We start from the raw sequence: 14320 nt of genomic DNA, 5'->3' as shown, positions 1-14320 counted from the left end.
TCCCTGCCTTGTGAATGCTGCAATCGTTTTGATCGCAGCATTCGGGGGGTTAGACTGCCGGGAGCGGCGCCGGGACCGCTCAGGACAGTGAGAGCCAGGTTCCAGCTGTAACATCAGTCGGAGACCAGGCAGTGATCTCGGGGTATAGCACCTGAACCCCCACGATTTCAATGACTAAAAAAGGAAGCATGAAAAAACGCAAGTGAAAAAACACACAAATGCAACAAAAAATGAGCGTTTTTTCAGCGGCTTTTTTTCTTGCCAAAACGTGTGTGCAGAAACTAAGCACACAAAAAAGCAACGTGTGCACATAGCCTAAGTGTGCCCTCGCTCCTCAAATTCCCAAACCACCCAATTGTCAGTGTTGCCACTCAAGAAAAACAATAACATTCAAAAAAATGAATTAGTGGACACAAACAAACAGAGATTCCAGTTTTCTGAGATGTTTTTGCCCTTTATTGCATTGTGTTACGCTTTGTTCCAGCACGGAGATCCAGGAGGCAGGGACCAGAGGTGGAGTATAAAACGGGAGCAATAAATAAATTGGTGTCCAAGGAGGGGAAAGGCTTTGCTAAAATAACAACAGAGCTTCTCTTGCTTAGCATTCGCTCACCAAGGTTACAAACTCTGTGAAAACAGATAAGAGTAGGTCATTGTGACGAAAGGGAAACAAAGGAAATGCAATGTGTTTTTACTAAAATGATGGATTGCTGTCTTCTACTATCATCTGTTTTTGCTATGTAATATGAGAGTAGCATGATCTAGGGGTAGAGAGCCTGATTCCAGTGTTGTGTGTTGCTATTTCAGTAAAATAAGTGTTTTATCAGCAGGAGATTATCACTATAGGACTAGTTGTCTTGTGCCTCCTAGTCCTGCTGCTCTGTATAACTCCTCCCCACCACTAGTTAGCAGCTGCCAATCAGTAGTGGGGGCGGGGTTATACATCGTTCAGCATTCTGAGCACTACCAGATCTACAGCCGAGAAAACTATGATGATATCAAAATGACAAGTAGACAAGCAAGAGACACATCTCTGGAATTGGGATCTCATATTGATCTCAGATTACATAGCAAAATCTTGTTTATTTCTAATTTAGGGTAAAACAGTTATAACATGTATACCGTATTTTACAGATTATAAGACCACTTTTCTTTTCCCAAAACTGGGGGGATCAAGGGGATGCGTCTTATAATCCGGATATGGCTTACTGGAGCGGTTTTGGTGACAGCTGCAGGGTCGGCGATACTGAGGGCTTGGAGGAGGGTCACAGGATGGAGGGTCAGCGATGCGGCAGGCGCCATTGATGTGAGAGCGGACTTCGGGCTCCATTAAATCACCCGCGGTTGACGCGTTGGACTTTAAGAAAATGGCTGCGGAGGCGATGTGTGTGTAGATTGACACAATGGACTTCAAGAAAATGGCCGTAGAGTCCTATATGCACACGCGCCGCCTCCGCGGCATTTTCTTGACGTCAATCTCGTCAACCACGGTTGATTCAATGGGGCCCACAATCCACCTACAGATCAGTGGCTCCCGCCGCTGCAACACTCCTAGGCCCACAGTATTGCTGACCCTCCGTCCACTGACCCTAGTGAGACGTGACACCCACTTCTCCGAGCCCGCAGTATCGCCGACCTTGCCTCCTGTGACCCTCCTGAGCCGCTCCACCACTGCCGCTTCCCCCTGGTGAGATAATATAAGATGCACTAGGATTCTAAGACGGGCCATAATTTTAACATTCCTATTTTCCTCCTCTAAATTTGGGGTGCATTTTATAATCCAGTGCGTCTTATAAAACAAAAAATACGGTAAATATGAAGGCAATCAAACTGATGAACCTCAACATCAAGGATGTAAAAACTCATTGTGTGATGATGGGAGTCTTTAAAAAAAAAAACAGTGATTTTTTTTTTTATTGCTACATATATGGAAAAGGATAGATTTATAGCCCAAATGTTTACTATGCTAAATGGTATGTAATGCTGCATCAGGAATAATCTCTGCATGTCTTCTGCCGTGACTCGGTAACTAAATTAATTACATTTGTAATGAATGTTGATCGATTAAAGCATATAATGCAGATCAAATACATTTTAAAGAATTATTGGAATTAGAATGTGGAAGAGTGATTTAAAGGCCACCGGAGGATGTAGCTCACACTGAATCACGGTCTGTTGTTGGAGCCGGTAAATGCTTTGCTTACCGGTTTACTAATTCACTTCCGGACAATCGGCAATCTTTGTAAATTGTTCAATAACTTAAACCTTTTCCATGGCATATATATAATTCTGAAGGTGCTTTGGTGACTTCATAATGTATTAAAGGGGTTTGTAGCCATTTAAAATGTATATGGCTTAGAATGATGAACAGTTCCTCGTGGGTCCTAGCAGACATCTTATTTTGACACCTGACCATATAAGTGATGTTGTCGTGGTCTGTGGTGCTCATTGTGGTCATTGATTACCTACCAAAGTCATGTGTTGACAAAAAGTATTGGGACACCTACAGGAGCTTGTATTATATCCCATTCTAAATCCATAGGCATATATGGGATTATTATCCCCCTTTGCATCAAAATAGCCTTCACTCTTCTTGAAAGGCATACTACAAGATTTTGGAAGTGTCTCTGGGAATTTTTGCCCATTTGTCCAGAAGTGAATTTATGAGGTCAGATACTGAGTTGATGGCCGGTCTCACAATCTCTATTCTAATCCAACCCATGCGACCGGTCATGTTCTCCCATACCAAACTGCCCCGACCATGCCTTAATCGACCTTGCTTTGTACTCTGAGCACAGTCATGGGGAACATAAGAGGTCTTTTCCCAAACTGTTTCCATGAAGTTGGAAGCTACAATTGTCCAATATGTCGTGTAGGCTGCGGTATTAAAGGGAACCAATCACTAGGATTTTCATATATAAGTTAAAGCCAGTGCTATACTAGCACTATCAGGCTGATTCTATACATACCTGTAATGGTCAGCTCGGATGTTTAGGTTTTGAAATCCAAGAAAGTGAAGTTTGTAAAATGAGCTGCTTCTTGAGTGACAGACTCACTTTTTCTAGAAGGACCTGTGGTGAGGTCATACCCATGTGACCAGAAGGGGCGAAGCCTCAGCCACCAAAGCTGGATACCAGGTCACATGGGTATGACCTCACCACAGGTCCTGCTAGACAAAGTGAGTCGTTTTGTATAATACTTATGCTAATTCTAACAGGGGGAGGGGATAACTATGAATATATGATCTGCTCCAGTGCAACTGTCACTTAACAAGCTGCTCATTTTACCAACTTCACTTTCTTGGATTTCAAAACCTAAACATCCGAGCTGACCACTAATGGTATGTAGATAAGCAGCCTGATATTGCCAGTATAGCACTGGCTTTAGCTTATATACAAAAATCCTGGTGATTGGTTTCCTTTAAGATTTCCCTTTGCTGTAACTAAAGGTCCAAGGACGACCGCTGAAAAACAATCCCATAGCATAATCCATCCTCCACCAAATTTCAAAGTTAGCAAAATGAATTTGCCAAATCCAGACTCGTAAATCAGACTGCCAGATTGAGAATTGGGCTTCCTCACTTTACAGAACGCATTTTTACTGCCCTACAGTTCAGCTTTACACCACTCTATACAACATTGTGCTTGGTAATGCAAGGCTTGCAATGCGGCTGGTCAACCGTAAAAACCCATGCCATTGAGCATGGGAATGTTAATATTGGAGGAGGTTTGGATTCTGCAGTTATGGAGTCAGTAGACCATGACTTTTTTGCCCTCTACTCCTCCGCACTTGATGACCCCGCTCTATCATTTTGTGCGGTTTCTACCTTGTTTCCAGGTGAGTTGCTGCGGTTTCTTATATTTTTTATGATGCCACTCACAGCCAATCAAGAATACTTAGGATGGAAGAAATGTCATGACCTGACTTGTTAAATTACTGCTCTTTTCTACAGGACTGCGCTGGTATCAGTGAGCTCTTTAGAATGGGCCATTCTGACTCGGATTTATTGAAAAACATGATTTTGCAGGGTGTCCCAATACTTTTGTTCAACAATTACCGGTAAGTAGTTTAGTGTATGTAGTGTAAATATATGTTTGTTTTTTGCCACAATTAATGGGACTTTTTAACCCTGGTTTTCTTAAAAACATACAGCATGATCTAATAAAATAATAAAATATATTAACTTTATAGATTTGTACAAAAAGATTCTACACTGTGTGCAGACTTATTAGGCAAATGAGTATTTTGATCACATGATACTTTTTATACAGGTTGTCCTACTCCAAGCTTTATAGGGTTGAGAGACAACTACCAATTAAGTAAATCAGGTGATGTGCATCTCTGTAATGAGGAGGGGTGTGGTGTAATGACATCAACACCCTATATAAGGGGTGCATACTGTGAGGTAGCGCGGTCGGCTGCGCAGCAGAAGACACGGGATCCAGGCATCAAGGTTCACAGCACACGGTTTTAATGTCCAAACAAAAAGTCCATAACAAAATACATGTGCCTCTCCAGCAGAGGGCTCAGGAAGTTCTGGTCACTTCCCCCACACCCGGCACACCTGCCCTCGTTCCTGTTTCCTTTTAACCCTTCCTTAAGCCTGTAGGGAAACAGCATTAACCCTATAGTGGATTTACTTTCTATCATGGAGTGAGCACAACCTGGGCGAGACATACCGGCCGTCATATATAACCCCGGTCACAGTCTCACATACCCCCCCCCTCAGTTCAAGCGTGCGGGGTTGAACTCCAGCCATCAAGCACGGGCCGCGGGACAAGGCATCGGCGTTGCCCAGCAACCTACCGGCCCGGTGTTCAACCGTAAACCGGAAGTTCTGCAGAGAAAGGAACCACCGGGTAACCCGGGCATTCCGTTCCTTGGCGGACCTCATCCAGACCAGTGGAGAGTGATCCGTCACCAAGCGAAACTGCCGTCCCAGCAGGTAATAGCGTAGGGACTCCAAGGCCCACTTGATCGCCAGGCACTCCTTCTCCACTACGCTATAATTCCGCTCGGGAGGGGTGAGCTTCCTACTCAAGAAGGTGACGGGGTGTTCCTCCCCCTGAACCACCTGAGACAGCACTGCCCCCAGGCCGACCTCCGAGGCGTCAGTCTGTACAATGAACTCCTTCCGGAAATCAGGGTTGACCAGAACGGGCTGTCCGCACAGGACCCCCTTCAGGGCCCGGAAGGAGTCCTCGGCCTGCGGAGTCCACCGCACCATGACGGACTTCTTGCCTTTGAGAAGGTCCGTCAAGGGGGCTGATAGTCCCGCAAAATCCTTTACAAACCTCCTGTAGTACCCCACGATACCCAGGAAGGCCCTAACCTGCTTCGTGGTCAGGGGTCTAGGCCACTTCTGGATCGCCTCAACCTTGTTAATTTGGGGCTTAATCACTCCTTGGCCTATCACGTAGCCCAAGTAGCGGGCTTCCGTGAGTCCCAATGCACATTTCTTGGGATTGGCTGTCAATCCGGCTGATCGAAGCGCGTCCACCACCGCTTGTACCTGTTCCAAGTGGGTCTGCCAATCGGAGCTGTAAATAATGATGTCATCCAGGTACGCTGATGCATACGCCTGGTGGGGTTCCAGCACTAAGTCCATCAACCTCTGGAACGTGGCCGGAGCGCCATGTAACCCAAAAGGCAAGACAACATAGTGGAAGAGACCCTCCGGCGTAACAAAAGCGGTTTTCTCCTTGGCGGACTCCGTTAGTGGCACCTGCCAGTACCCTTTGGTCAGGTCGAGCGTGGTAAAATATCGCGCCTGTCCCAGCCTATCAATCAGCTCATCCACCCGGGGCATGGGGTAGAGATCGAACTTGGATATTTCGTTCAATCTCCTAAAGTCATTGCAGAACCTTAAGGAGCCATCGGGTTTTGGTATTAGGACAATCGGACTAGCCCATTCACTCCGGGATTTTTCGATGACCCCCAGGCGTAACATTGTCTTTACTTCCTCCGATATGGCTTGTCGTCGAGCCTCCGGTACCCGGTATGACTTCAGGCGTACCTTCAGGTGGGGCTCGGTGACAATATCATGTCGTATCAGACTGGTCCTACCGGGCAGCTCGGAGAAGACATCGGGGTTCTGCTGAACCAACCGTCTGGCCTCTCGCCTCTGTTGCTTGGTGAGGGCTTCTCCAATCCTTACTTCCGGTTCGTCCTCTCCGGAGGTCGCTGGAGCCGGATGTGAACGACCCGAAGAGGAGGGAGGTGGGGAAAAAACAGCCATCAGGCTTTCCCGTTCCTGCCAAGGTTTTAATAGGTTGACATGGTATATTTGTTCAGGTTTCCGCCTACCGGGCTGCAATACTTTATAGTTAACCACCCCTACTCTTTCTTTTATCTCGTAGGGGCCTTGCCACTGAGCCAGGAATTTGCTCTCCGCCGTGGGGATCAATACCAACACCCGATCCCCGGGTTTAAAGGTCCGCACGGTGGCTTGTCTATTGTAGCGGCCGCTTTGCGCGGCCTGAGCCTCCTGTAAGTGCTCCTTCACAATTGGCATGACCGCGCTTATGCGGTTCTGCATACCCAAAATGTGTTCAATCACACTTTTATGGGGGGTGGGCTCTTGTTCCCATGTTTCCTTTGCCAGGTCCAACAATCCCCGGGGATGTCGCCCGTATAACAATTCAAAAGGCGAAAACCCCGTGGATGCCTGTGGCACCTCTCGTATGGCAAACATCAAATAGGGAAGCATCATATCCCAGTCTTTCCCGTCTTTTGAAATCACCCTTCTTAGCATGGTTTTCAGGGTTTTATTGAAACGCTCGACTAAACCGTCCGTTTGCGGATGATACACAGACGTACGCAACTGCTTGATCTGGAGTAGCCGGCATAGCTCTTTGGTCACTTTAGACATGAATGGGGTCCCCTGATCCGTAAGGATCTCCTTGGGCAATCCCACCCGGCAGAACACAGCAAACAACTCCTGAGCTATAAGCTTTGCTGCAGTATGTCTGAGAGGTATCGCCTCGGGATACCGGGTGGCATAGTCAACGATCACTAGGATGTGTTGGTGCCCTCGAGCGGACTTTACGAGGGGCCCCACCAGATCCATCCCTATCCGTTCAAAAGGGACTTCTATAATGGGTAACGGTACCAACGGACTGCGAAAATGGGTCAGGGGTGCAGTAAGCTGACACTCCGGGCAGGTTTCGCAGAACCGTTTTACCTCCCCAAAGACCCCGGGCCAATAGAACCTTTGCAATATTCGCTCCTGCGTTTTCTTGACCCCTAGGTGGCCACTCATCAGGTGTTTATGAGCCAAGTCGAGGACCCGCCGGCGATGCGGCTGGGGCACCACCAACTGTTCTACCCCTACGCCCCGTATTTCATCTACCCGGTAGAGTAAATCCTGCTTAAGAGCGAAATGGGGGTACCTTACCTGGGCACTAGGCAGCTGTGCCACCCCGTCAACTACTGTCACCCGACTCCGGGCATGTATTAACGTAGGGTCCTGGAGTTGGGCTGTCCCAAACGTATCCGGGGACGCCTCCAACTCCGGGATGGGCTCGACCGTCTCAGCCTCTCCTGCCAATACCTCTAGGGGTGACCTATCGGGTTCACACTCTGTCCCTATCATCGTGACCCCTACGGCAGGTGTCCCGGATTCAGGATTGTAGGGCTCAGGTCCCGGACCGACCAATATCTGAGGGGACTTAGGGGGTCCCCTCCATAAAGTCCAAAAATAGGGCAGATCCCTTCCTAGGATCACGTCATAAGGAAGAGTGTTAAGAAGTCCCACCTCATGTTGCACCTGACCGCAAGGTGCTGTGATGGTGACAATCCCCGTGGGATAGTCGTGGCGGTCCCCATGTATGCAAACCACCCCCACAGTGCGTCCTGTGGCCTTTACTTTAGCTCTCAAGGTGGATCGCACAAGGGTCACTAAGCTTCCGGAATCCAACAATCCTGTAACCGGACATCCATTCACCTGTATTTGGCACAAGTGGGGCTCTGTCTCTGGGGAGACCAGGTCAGCGGTACACACCACCTGAGCATACATTGAACCCCGCCGGGTAACCCCACAATCCATGGGCTCCGTGGTGAGTGGACACTGGGCTTCCATATGTCCCACCCGCTGGCACCGCCAACATCTAATGGGGACGGAAACCCCCTTGACGGGTTGTCGTTTAGGGTACAGAACCTTCCGGACCTCAGGAATGGCGGCCGCGGCCTCAGACGGGACGGTAGGGGACTCCTGTACCGTTGTCAGCGGTGGGTCCTTGGCCCTAGGCTTGGAGGGGCCGGACCGACGGGCGGTACGCAAAGTCTCAGTGTCCCGTATCAAGTCCTGCGTAGCCACATGCCGCTCTACCAGGGACACTAATTGGTCCAGGGTACTCGGGTCACCCTGTCCTACCCACCGTTGAACGGTGACGGGTAAAGTGCGCACAAAACGATCCACTACTACCCTTTCCACCATTTGCGCCGGGCTCAGAGTGTCAGGCTGCAACCACTTTTTTACAAGATGTAATAAGTCATAGGCCTGGGAGCGTACGGGTTTGGCTTCCTCATAGAACCACTGATTTACCCGCTGAGCCCGTACATAGGGATTCACCCCCAACCGAGCCAGTATTTCGGCTTTCAGGGTCACATAGTCAATGGCGTCCTCGGTACCGAGGTCCAGGTACGCTTTTTGGGGTTCCCCCGTCAGATAGGGCGACAATACCTCAGCCCACTGCGGGGTCGGCAGCTTTTCCCGCTCGGCCACCCGCTCAAACACCGCCAGGAACGCTTCCACATCATCACCCGGGGTCATCTTTTGCAACGCTTGTCTCACCGCTTTCCGGACGCTGCCGTCGTCACCCGGTCCCGGGGTTGTTGCTGCCGGTCCGGCACGGATCGCCTTGGCCAGGAGAACCATCTGTTCTTGGTGCCTTTTTTCCTGCAATTGTAAGGCTTGCTGCTGACGTGCATTGGCCTGCTCCATCTGTTCTTGGTGCCTTTTGTCCTGCACTTGCAAGGATTGCTGCTGACGTGCATTGGCCTGCTCCATCCGTTCTTGGTGCATTTTGACCTGCACTTGCAAGGATTGCTGCTGACGTGCATTGGCCTGATCCAACTGTTCTTGGAGTTTTTTTTCCTGCACTTGCAAGGATTGGAGCAGGTGTGCATTGGTTTGTAGCTGCTGTGCATTAGCCTGTTGCTGCTGTGCATTAGCCTGAGCCAAATGCTTTAGTATGTCCTCCATGGCGTCGCCGGGTTTGGGCTGTAGTATAGCCGCTCGAATCCAGGACATGAGCAGCTGGGTCACCAGGGATGGATGCTACACCTCACCGGCTGTCATGCCCGCCGATTCTCCACCATATGTGAGGTAGCGCGGTCGGCTGCGCAGCAGAAGACACGGGATCCAGGCATCAAGGTTCACAGCACACGGTTTTAATGTCCAAACAAAAAGTCCATAACAAAATACATGTGCCTCTCCAGCAGAGGGCTCAGGAAGTTCTGGTCACTTCCCCCACACCCGGCACACCTGCCCTCGTTCCTGTTTCCTTTTAACCCTTCCTTAAGCCTGTAGGGAAACAGCATTAACCCTATAGTGGATTTACTTTCTATCATGGAGTGAGCACAACCTGGGCGAGACATACCGGCCGTCATATATAACCCCGGTCACAGTCTCACAATACTTATTAGGCAACTTCCATTCCTTTGGCAAAATGGGTCAGAAGAGAGATTTGACAGGCTCTGAAAAGTCCAAAATTGTGAGATGTCTTGCAGAGGGATGCAGCAATCTTAAAATTGCCAAACTTTTGAAACGTGATCACCGAACAATCAAGCTTTTCATGGCAAATAGCCAACAGAGTTGCAAGATGCGTGATCTGCAAAAAAGGCGCAAAATAACTGCCCATGAATTGAGAAAAATCAAGCGTGAAGCTGCCAAGATGCCATTTGCCACCAGTTTGGCCATATTTCAGAGCTGCAACGTTACTGGAGTATCAAAAAGCACAAGGTGTGCCATACTCAGGGACATAGCCAAGGTAAGGAAGGCTGAAAAACCACCACCTTTGAACAAGAAACATAAGATAAAACGTCAAGACTGGGCCAAGAAATATCTTAAGAATGACTTTTCAAAGGTTTTATGGACTGATGAAATGAGAGTGACTCTCGATGGGCCAGATGGATGGGCCAGAGGCTGATCAGTAAAGGGCAGAGAGCTCCACTCCGACTCAGACGCCAGCAAGGTGGAGGTGGGGTACTGGTGTGGGCTGGTATCATCAAAGGTGAACTTTTGGGACCTTTTAGGGTTGAGGATGGAGTAAAGCTCAACTCCCAGACCTACTGCCAGTTTCTGGAAGACAACTTCTTCAAGCAGTGGTACAGGAAAAAGTCAATATCGTTCAAGAAAAACATGATTTTCATGCAGGACAATGCTCCATCACATGCATCCAACTACTCCACAGCGTGGCTGGCCAGTAAAGGTCTAAAAGATGAAAAAATAATGACATGGCCCCCTTGTTCACCTGATCTGAACCCCATAGAGAACCTGTGGTCCAACATAAAATGTGAGATCTACAGGGAGGGAAAACAGTACACCTCTAGGAACAGTGTCTGGAGCCTGTGGTGGCTGCTGCACGCAATGTTGATCGTAAACAGATCAAGCAATGACAGAACCTATGGATGGTAGGCTATTGAGTGTCACCATAAAGAAAGGTGGCTATATTAGTCACTATTTTTTTGGGGTTTTGTTTTTGCATGTCAGAAATGTTTATTTCTAAATTTTGTGCAGTTATATTGGTTTACCTGGTGAAAATAAACAAGTGAGATGGGAATATATTTGGTTTTTGTTAAGTTGCCTAATAATTCTGCACAGTAATAGTTACCTGCACAAACAGATATCCTCCTAAGATAGCCAAATCTAAAACCCCCCACTCCAACTGCCAAAAATATTAAGCTTTGATATTTATGAGTCTTTTGGGTTGATTGAGAACATAGTTGTTGATCAATAATAAAAAAAATCTGCTAAAATACAACTTGCCTAATAAGTCTGCACACAGTGTATGAAACATTTTCCAACAGATATGTCGGTAGTCTATGGCAAACATCCTTGTATCTGCCAATATTTCCTCTTTAATAGGCCATGCACAATGTCATCAGTATGTAGCACTACAATGATGACGTCACATTCAGCCTACTAATCCGAATAGCCACCAGAGATGCCAGCAGGTAGGAGTATATTCACAGGACTCTGGTACAGTGGCCATGGACTACCAACATGGCTGCTGAGCCAGGGTCTCACACATTTTTCTGCTTAATTCTTTTAATTTAAGCCCCTACCACTCCTTCTTATGGCTGCCTTGGCCCCCTGCTCTATGATTCCTCTTCCTGCTGGAGAGGCCTGTGACCACTGCAGCCAATCATTGGAACAAGATGTTAGGACCTAGTCTCTATTCATTCTGTACTGGTCATACTGACATGCGATGATGCAGCCAATTACGTTGCTGCCAGTGATTGGCTGCAGTGGTTATACGCCTGATCTAGACAGAACAGAAAACACAAGACCTAAGGAGCATCAGGAGAGTATTGGTGGGAGATTGGTAGATAACAATACAAGATAAAAATCCCAATAATGGAGCCCCATATAATTAGACAGGCAAAAATGCTAAGTCTACAATTCATTTTTTTAGACTTCTGGTAAGGATCTGGTAGCTTTCTTTGACATTCTTTAGGAGACCTATGGAAATATGGCCATCTTAAAGGCAGTGTACATGCCGATTATACAGATGTCTCCTTAATAAGTTGTTGTGGTCCTACATTGAGCATTACAATCCTGGACTGGTATGAGGGAGAAGTTGTGGTACTAAGAAAATGCACAAATACATCATCTACCCCGTGGACACTTTCTTATTTTAGCACACACTTACCATCCACGCCGATTTTACCATCTCCATCTTTGTCACCGGCATTCAGAAGTTCCTTAGTTTCCTTGGCAGAGAGAATTCTGCCTTCAGTGGAGAAGCCTTTCAATATAAGACTGGAGAATGAGGAAAGTCATTAGACATAATTGTATATTTTGTAATTTTATGTTTGCCACATCATACACATATGAACATTTTATTATAATGCTATTATCATTATTACCCCAGTGCTACAGTTTTTAGGCACTATGCAGCATATGTACATGTATAAATACAGTGTTTTTATATATATATATATATATATATATATATATATATATATATATATATATATATATAGTAAGCGTTTGGCTCACTTGGCTGCTTAACGAGGTGGACACGCTAATGTATTTTGTTTAAAGCTCTCACTGGTTAATTAATACTTCATAAACCAGGGCGTAAGCAAAACAAACTAAAGGCCGCTTTACACTGGATAATTTATCGTGCATTCGCATGTGCGATCACACCCGCCCCCCATCGTTTGTGCGATACGGGCAATTTGTTGCCTGTGTCGCACAAAGTCGGTAACCCCCGTCACACGTACTTACCTCCCGAACGTCCTCACTGTGGACGGCGAACATCCTCTTCCTGAAGGGGGAGGGACATTCGGCATCACAGCGACGTCACACAGCGGCCGGCCAATAGAAGTGGAGGGGCGGAGATGAGCGGGACATAACATCCCGCCTACCTCCTTCCTTCTGCATTGCCGGCGGGACGCAAGTAAGCTGTGTTCATCGTTCCCGGGGTGTCACATGGAGCGATTTGTGCTGCCACGGGAATGATGAACAACCTGCGCGCAGAAGGACGATCGATTTTCTGAAAATGAGTGACGTGTCAACGAGCAACGATAAGGTGAGTATTTTTGCTCGTTCACAGTCGCTCGTAGCTGTCACACGCTACGATATGTCAAACGATGCCGGATGTGCGTCACTAACGACGTGACCCCGACGGCATATCGTTTTATATATCGTAGCGTGTAATGGGCCCTTAACATAGCCTGTCCGGTATAAAGAAAAAGGGCAGCTCTTAACAGTCCATACAATGTGAGGTTCCCCTGCTCAGAAAAAGGTTCAGTTTCTTAGTATGAACACAGCTCTGGAGGTCCGCTCACCTCCCTACACCGACTCTGAGTCAATCCAGAGAATTAATTTTGCTTCCTGGACCACCTCCTAGGGTGGAGATATATGACCAGCCATTCTACCCAACTCCTCATCTGTTCACAAATCCAGCCCTTAAGGCCTAAGCCACACGGCATGAAAATCGGCCCGAGTGGAATGCGATAAAACATCGCATTCCACTCGGACCAATATTAGCCTGTGTCAGCACCCATGAGTGATTATTTTCTCGGCCCCAATCGGACCGAGAAAACAATCACAGCATGCTGCGACTGTAATGCGAGACTCTTTCTCTCGCACCCATTCAAGTCTATGGGGCGAGAGAAAGATAGCATTGCACTCGCAGTATACCGGTGTACCACGAGTGCAGAGCAAGAATGGCAATAGCCGACTACAGAGGAGAGAGGGAGATAAATCCCTCGCTCTACTCCTCCGTGCCAGCCCGCCCCTCCTCAGTGCTGGCCCACTCCTCCTCAGTGCCGGTCTGCCCCTCCTCAGCGCTGGACCGCCCCTCTTCAGCGCCGGTCTGCCCCTCCTCAGTGCCGGCCCGCCCCCCGCAGCTGAGGTCCGATCGCATGATCGGACCTCAGTCGCAGTGTCACTTGCATGACACTTGGCTCCCGCTGTGCTGCCAGCGTGAGCCGAGTGTCATGCGAGGATCGCATTAGTCCCCATATGGCCCCGGCCTAACATGGCCGATTAACTCTCTCAACATCTAACATGTTCCAGCATATTTCCGGGTTCGCATCACTGAAGCTGACAACCTCAGTCAAACATATCTCCCATGTGATTGTGCTCCATTTCCCAACAATCAAACTTCAATATTTTTATTTATAACAATAGTTTTTGGAGTATATTTGGAGATATTAAGAGCTAATGGATTATTTTGTGCAAAGTGAGAAATAGATATTTGCAAAGTGGGAGCATGCGACGGAGTATATAATATTAACAAGAGTGGCTTAATGCTCATTTACACTAGTGGACCTGCAGTCATAAATAACTACCAATCGGCTACATAGAAGTGGTCATTTAATATCCCATTTAAACAGGCTGACCACCTTTACAAGGGGCACAGAATGATCATTAATAGATGGTTCTAGTTCCATAGGCTGTCATTCTTCTTGTCCTGTGCTGCCGAGAACAATGATTTGTAAGCCAGCCAAAAGCCCATTTCACCCAACGAACAAGTGCTCATTTGTTGTGTAATTAGCAGTCTTGATTATCGAGAAATGAGCGTTCCTATGATTACACCCTGAAAGTTTATGGTCCCTTGATCACTAAAGCTGTTGAATTCTA

At 47.5% G+C, this 14320-nt stretch overlaps 1 protein-coding gene across 2 annotated transcripts in view; it reads right to left on the bottom strand.

The window, feature by feature from the left end:
* Window positions 1–433: 433 nt before the first annotated feature.
* Window positions 434–14320, bottom strand: part of PVALB (parvalbumin) — a 219154-nt gene continuing 205267 nt past the window's right edge. For both annotated transcript variants that reach the window (XM_075321764.1, XM_075321763.1), the window contains exons 4-5: window positions 11877–11986; window positions 434–627 (exon numbers count right to left, since the gene is read on the bottom strand). In XM_075321764.1, coding sequence (XP_075177879.1) covers window positions 599–627; window positions 11877–11986 — 139 coding nt within the window. In that variant the 3' untranslated portion in view covers window positions 434–598. The remainder of the gene's footprint in view (window positions 628–11876; window positions 11987–14320) is intronic.

This window comes from Anomaloglossus baeobatrachus, chromosome 8, assembly GCF_048569485.1.
Source record: "Anomaloglossus baeobatrachus isolate aAnoBae1 chromosome 8, aAnoBae1.hap1, whole genome shotgun sequence".
In the NCBI taxonomy this organism is placed as follows: domain Eukaryota; kingdom Metazoa; phylum Chordata; class Amphibia; order Anura; family Aromobatidae; genus Anomaloglossus; species Anomaloglossus baeobatrachus.
This window is presented reverse-complemented; position numbering and strand designations above follow the sequence as displayed.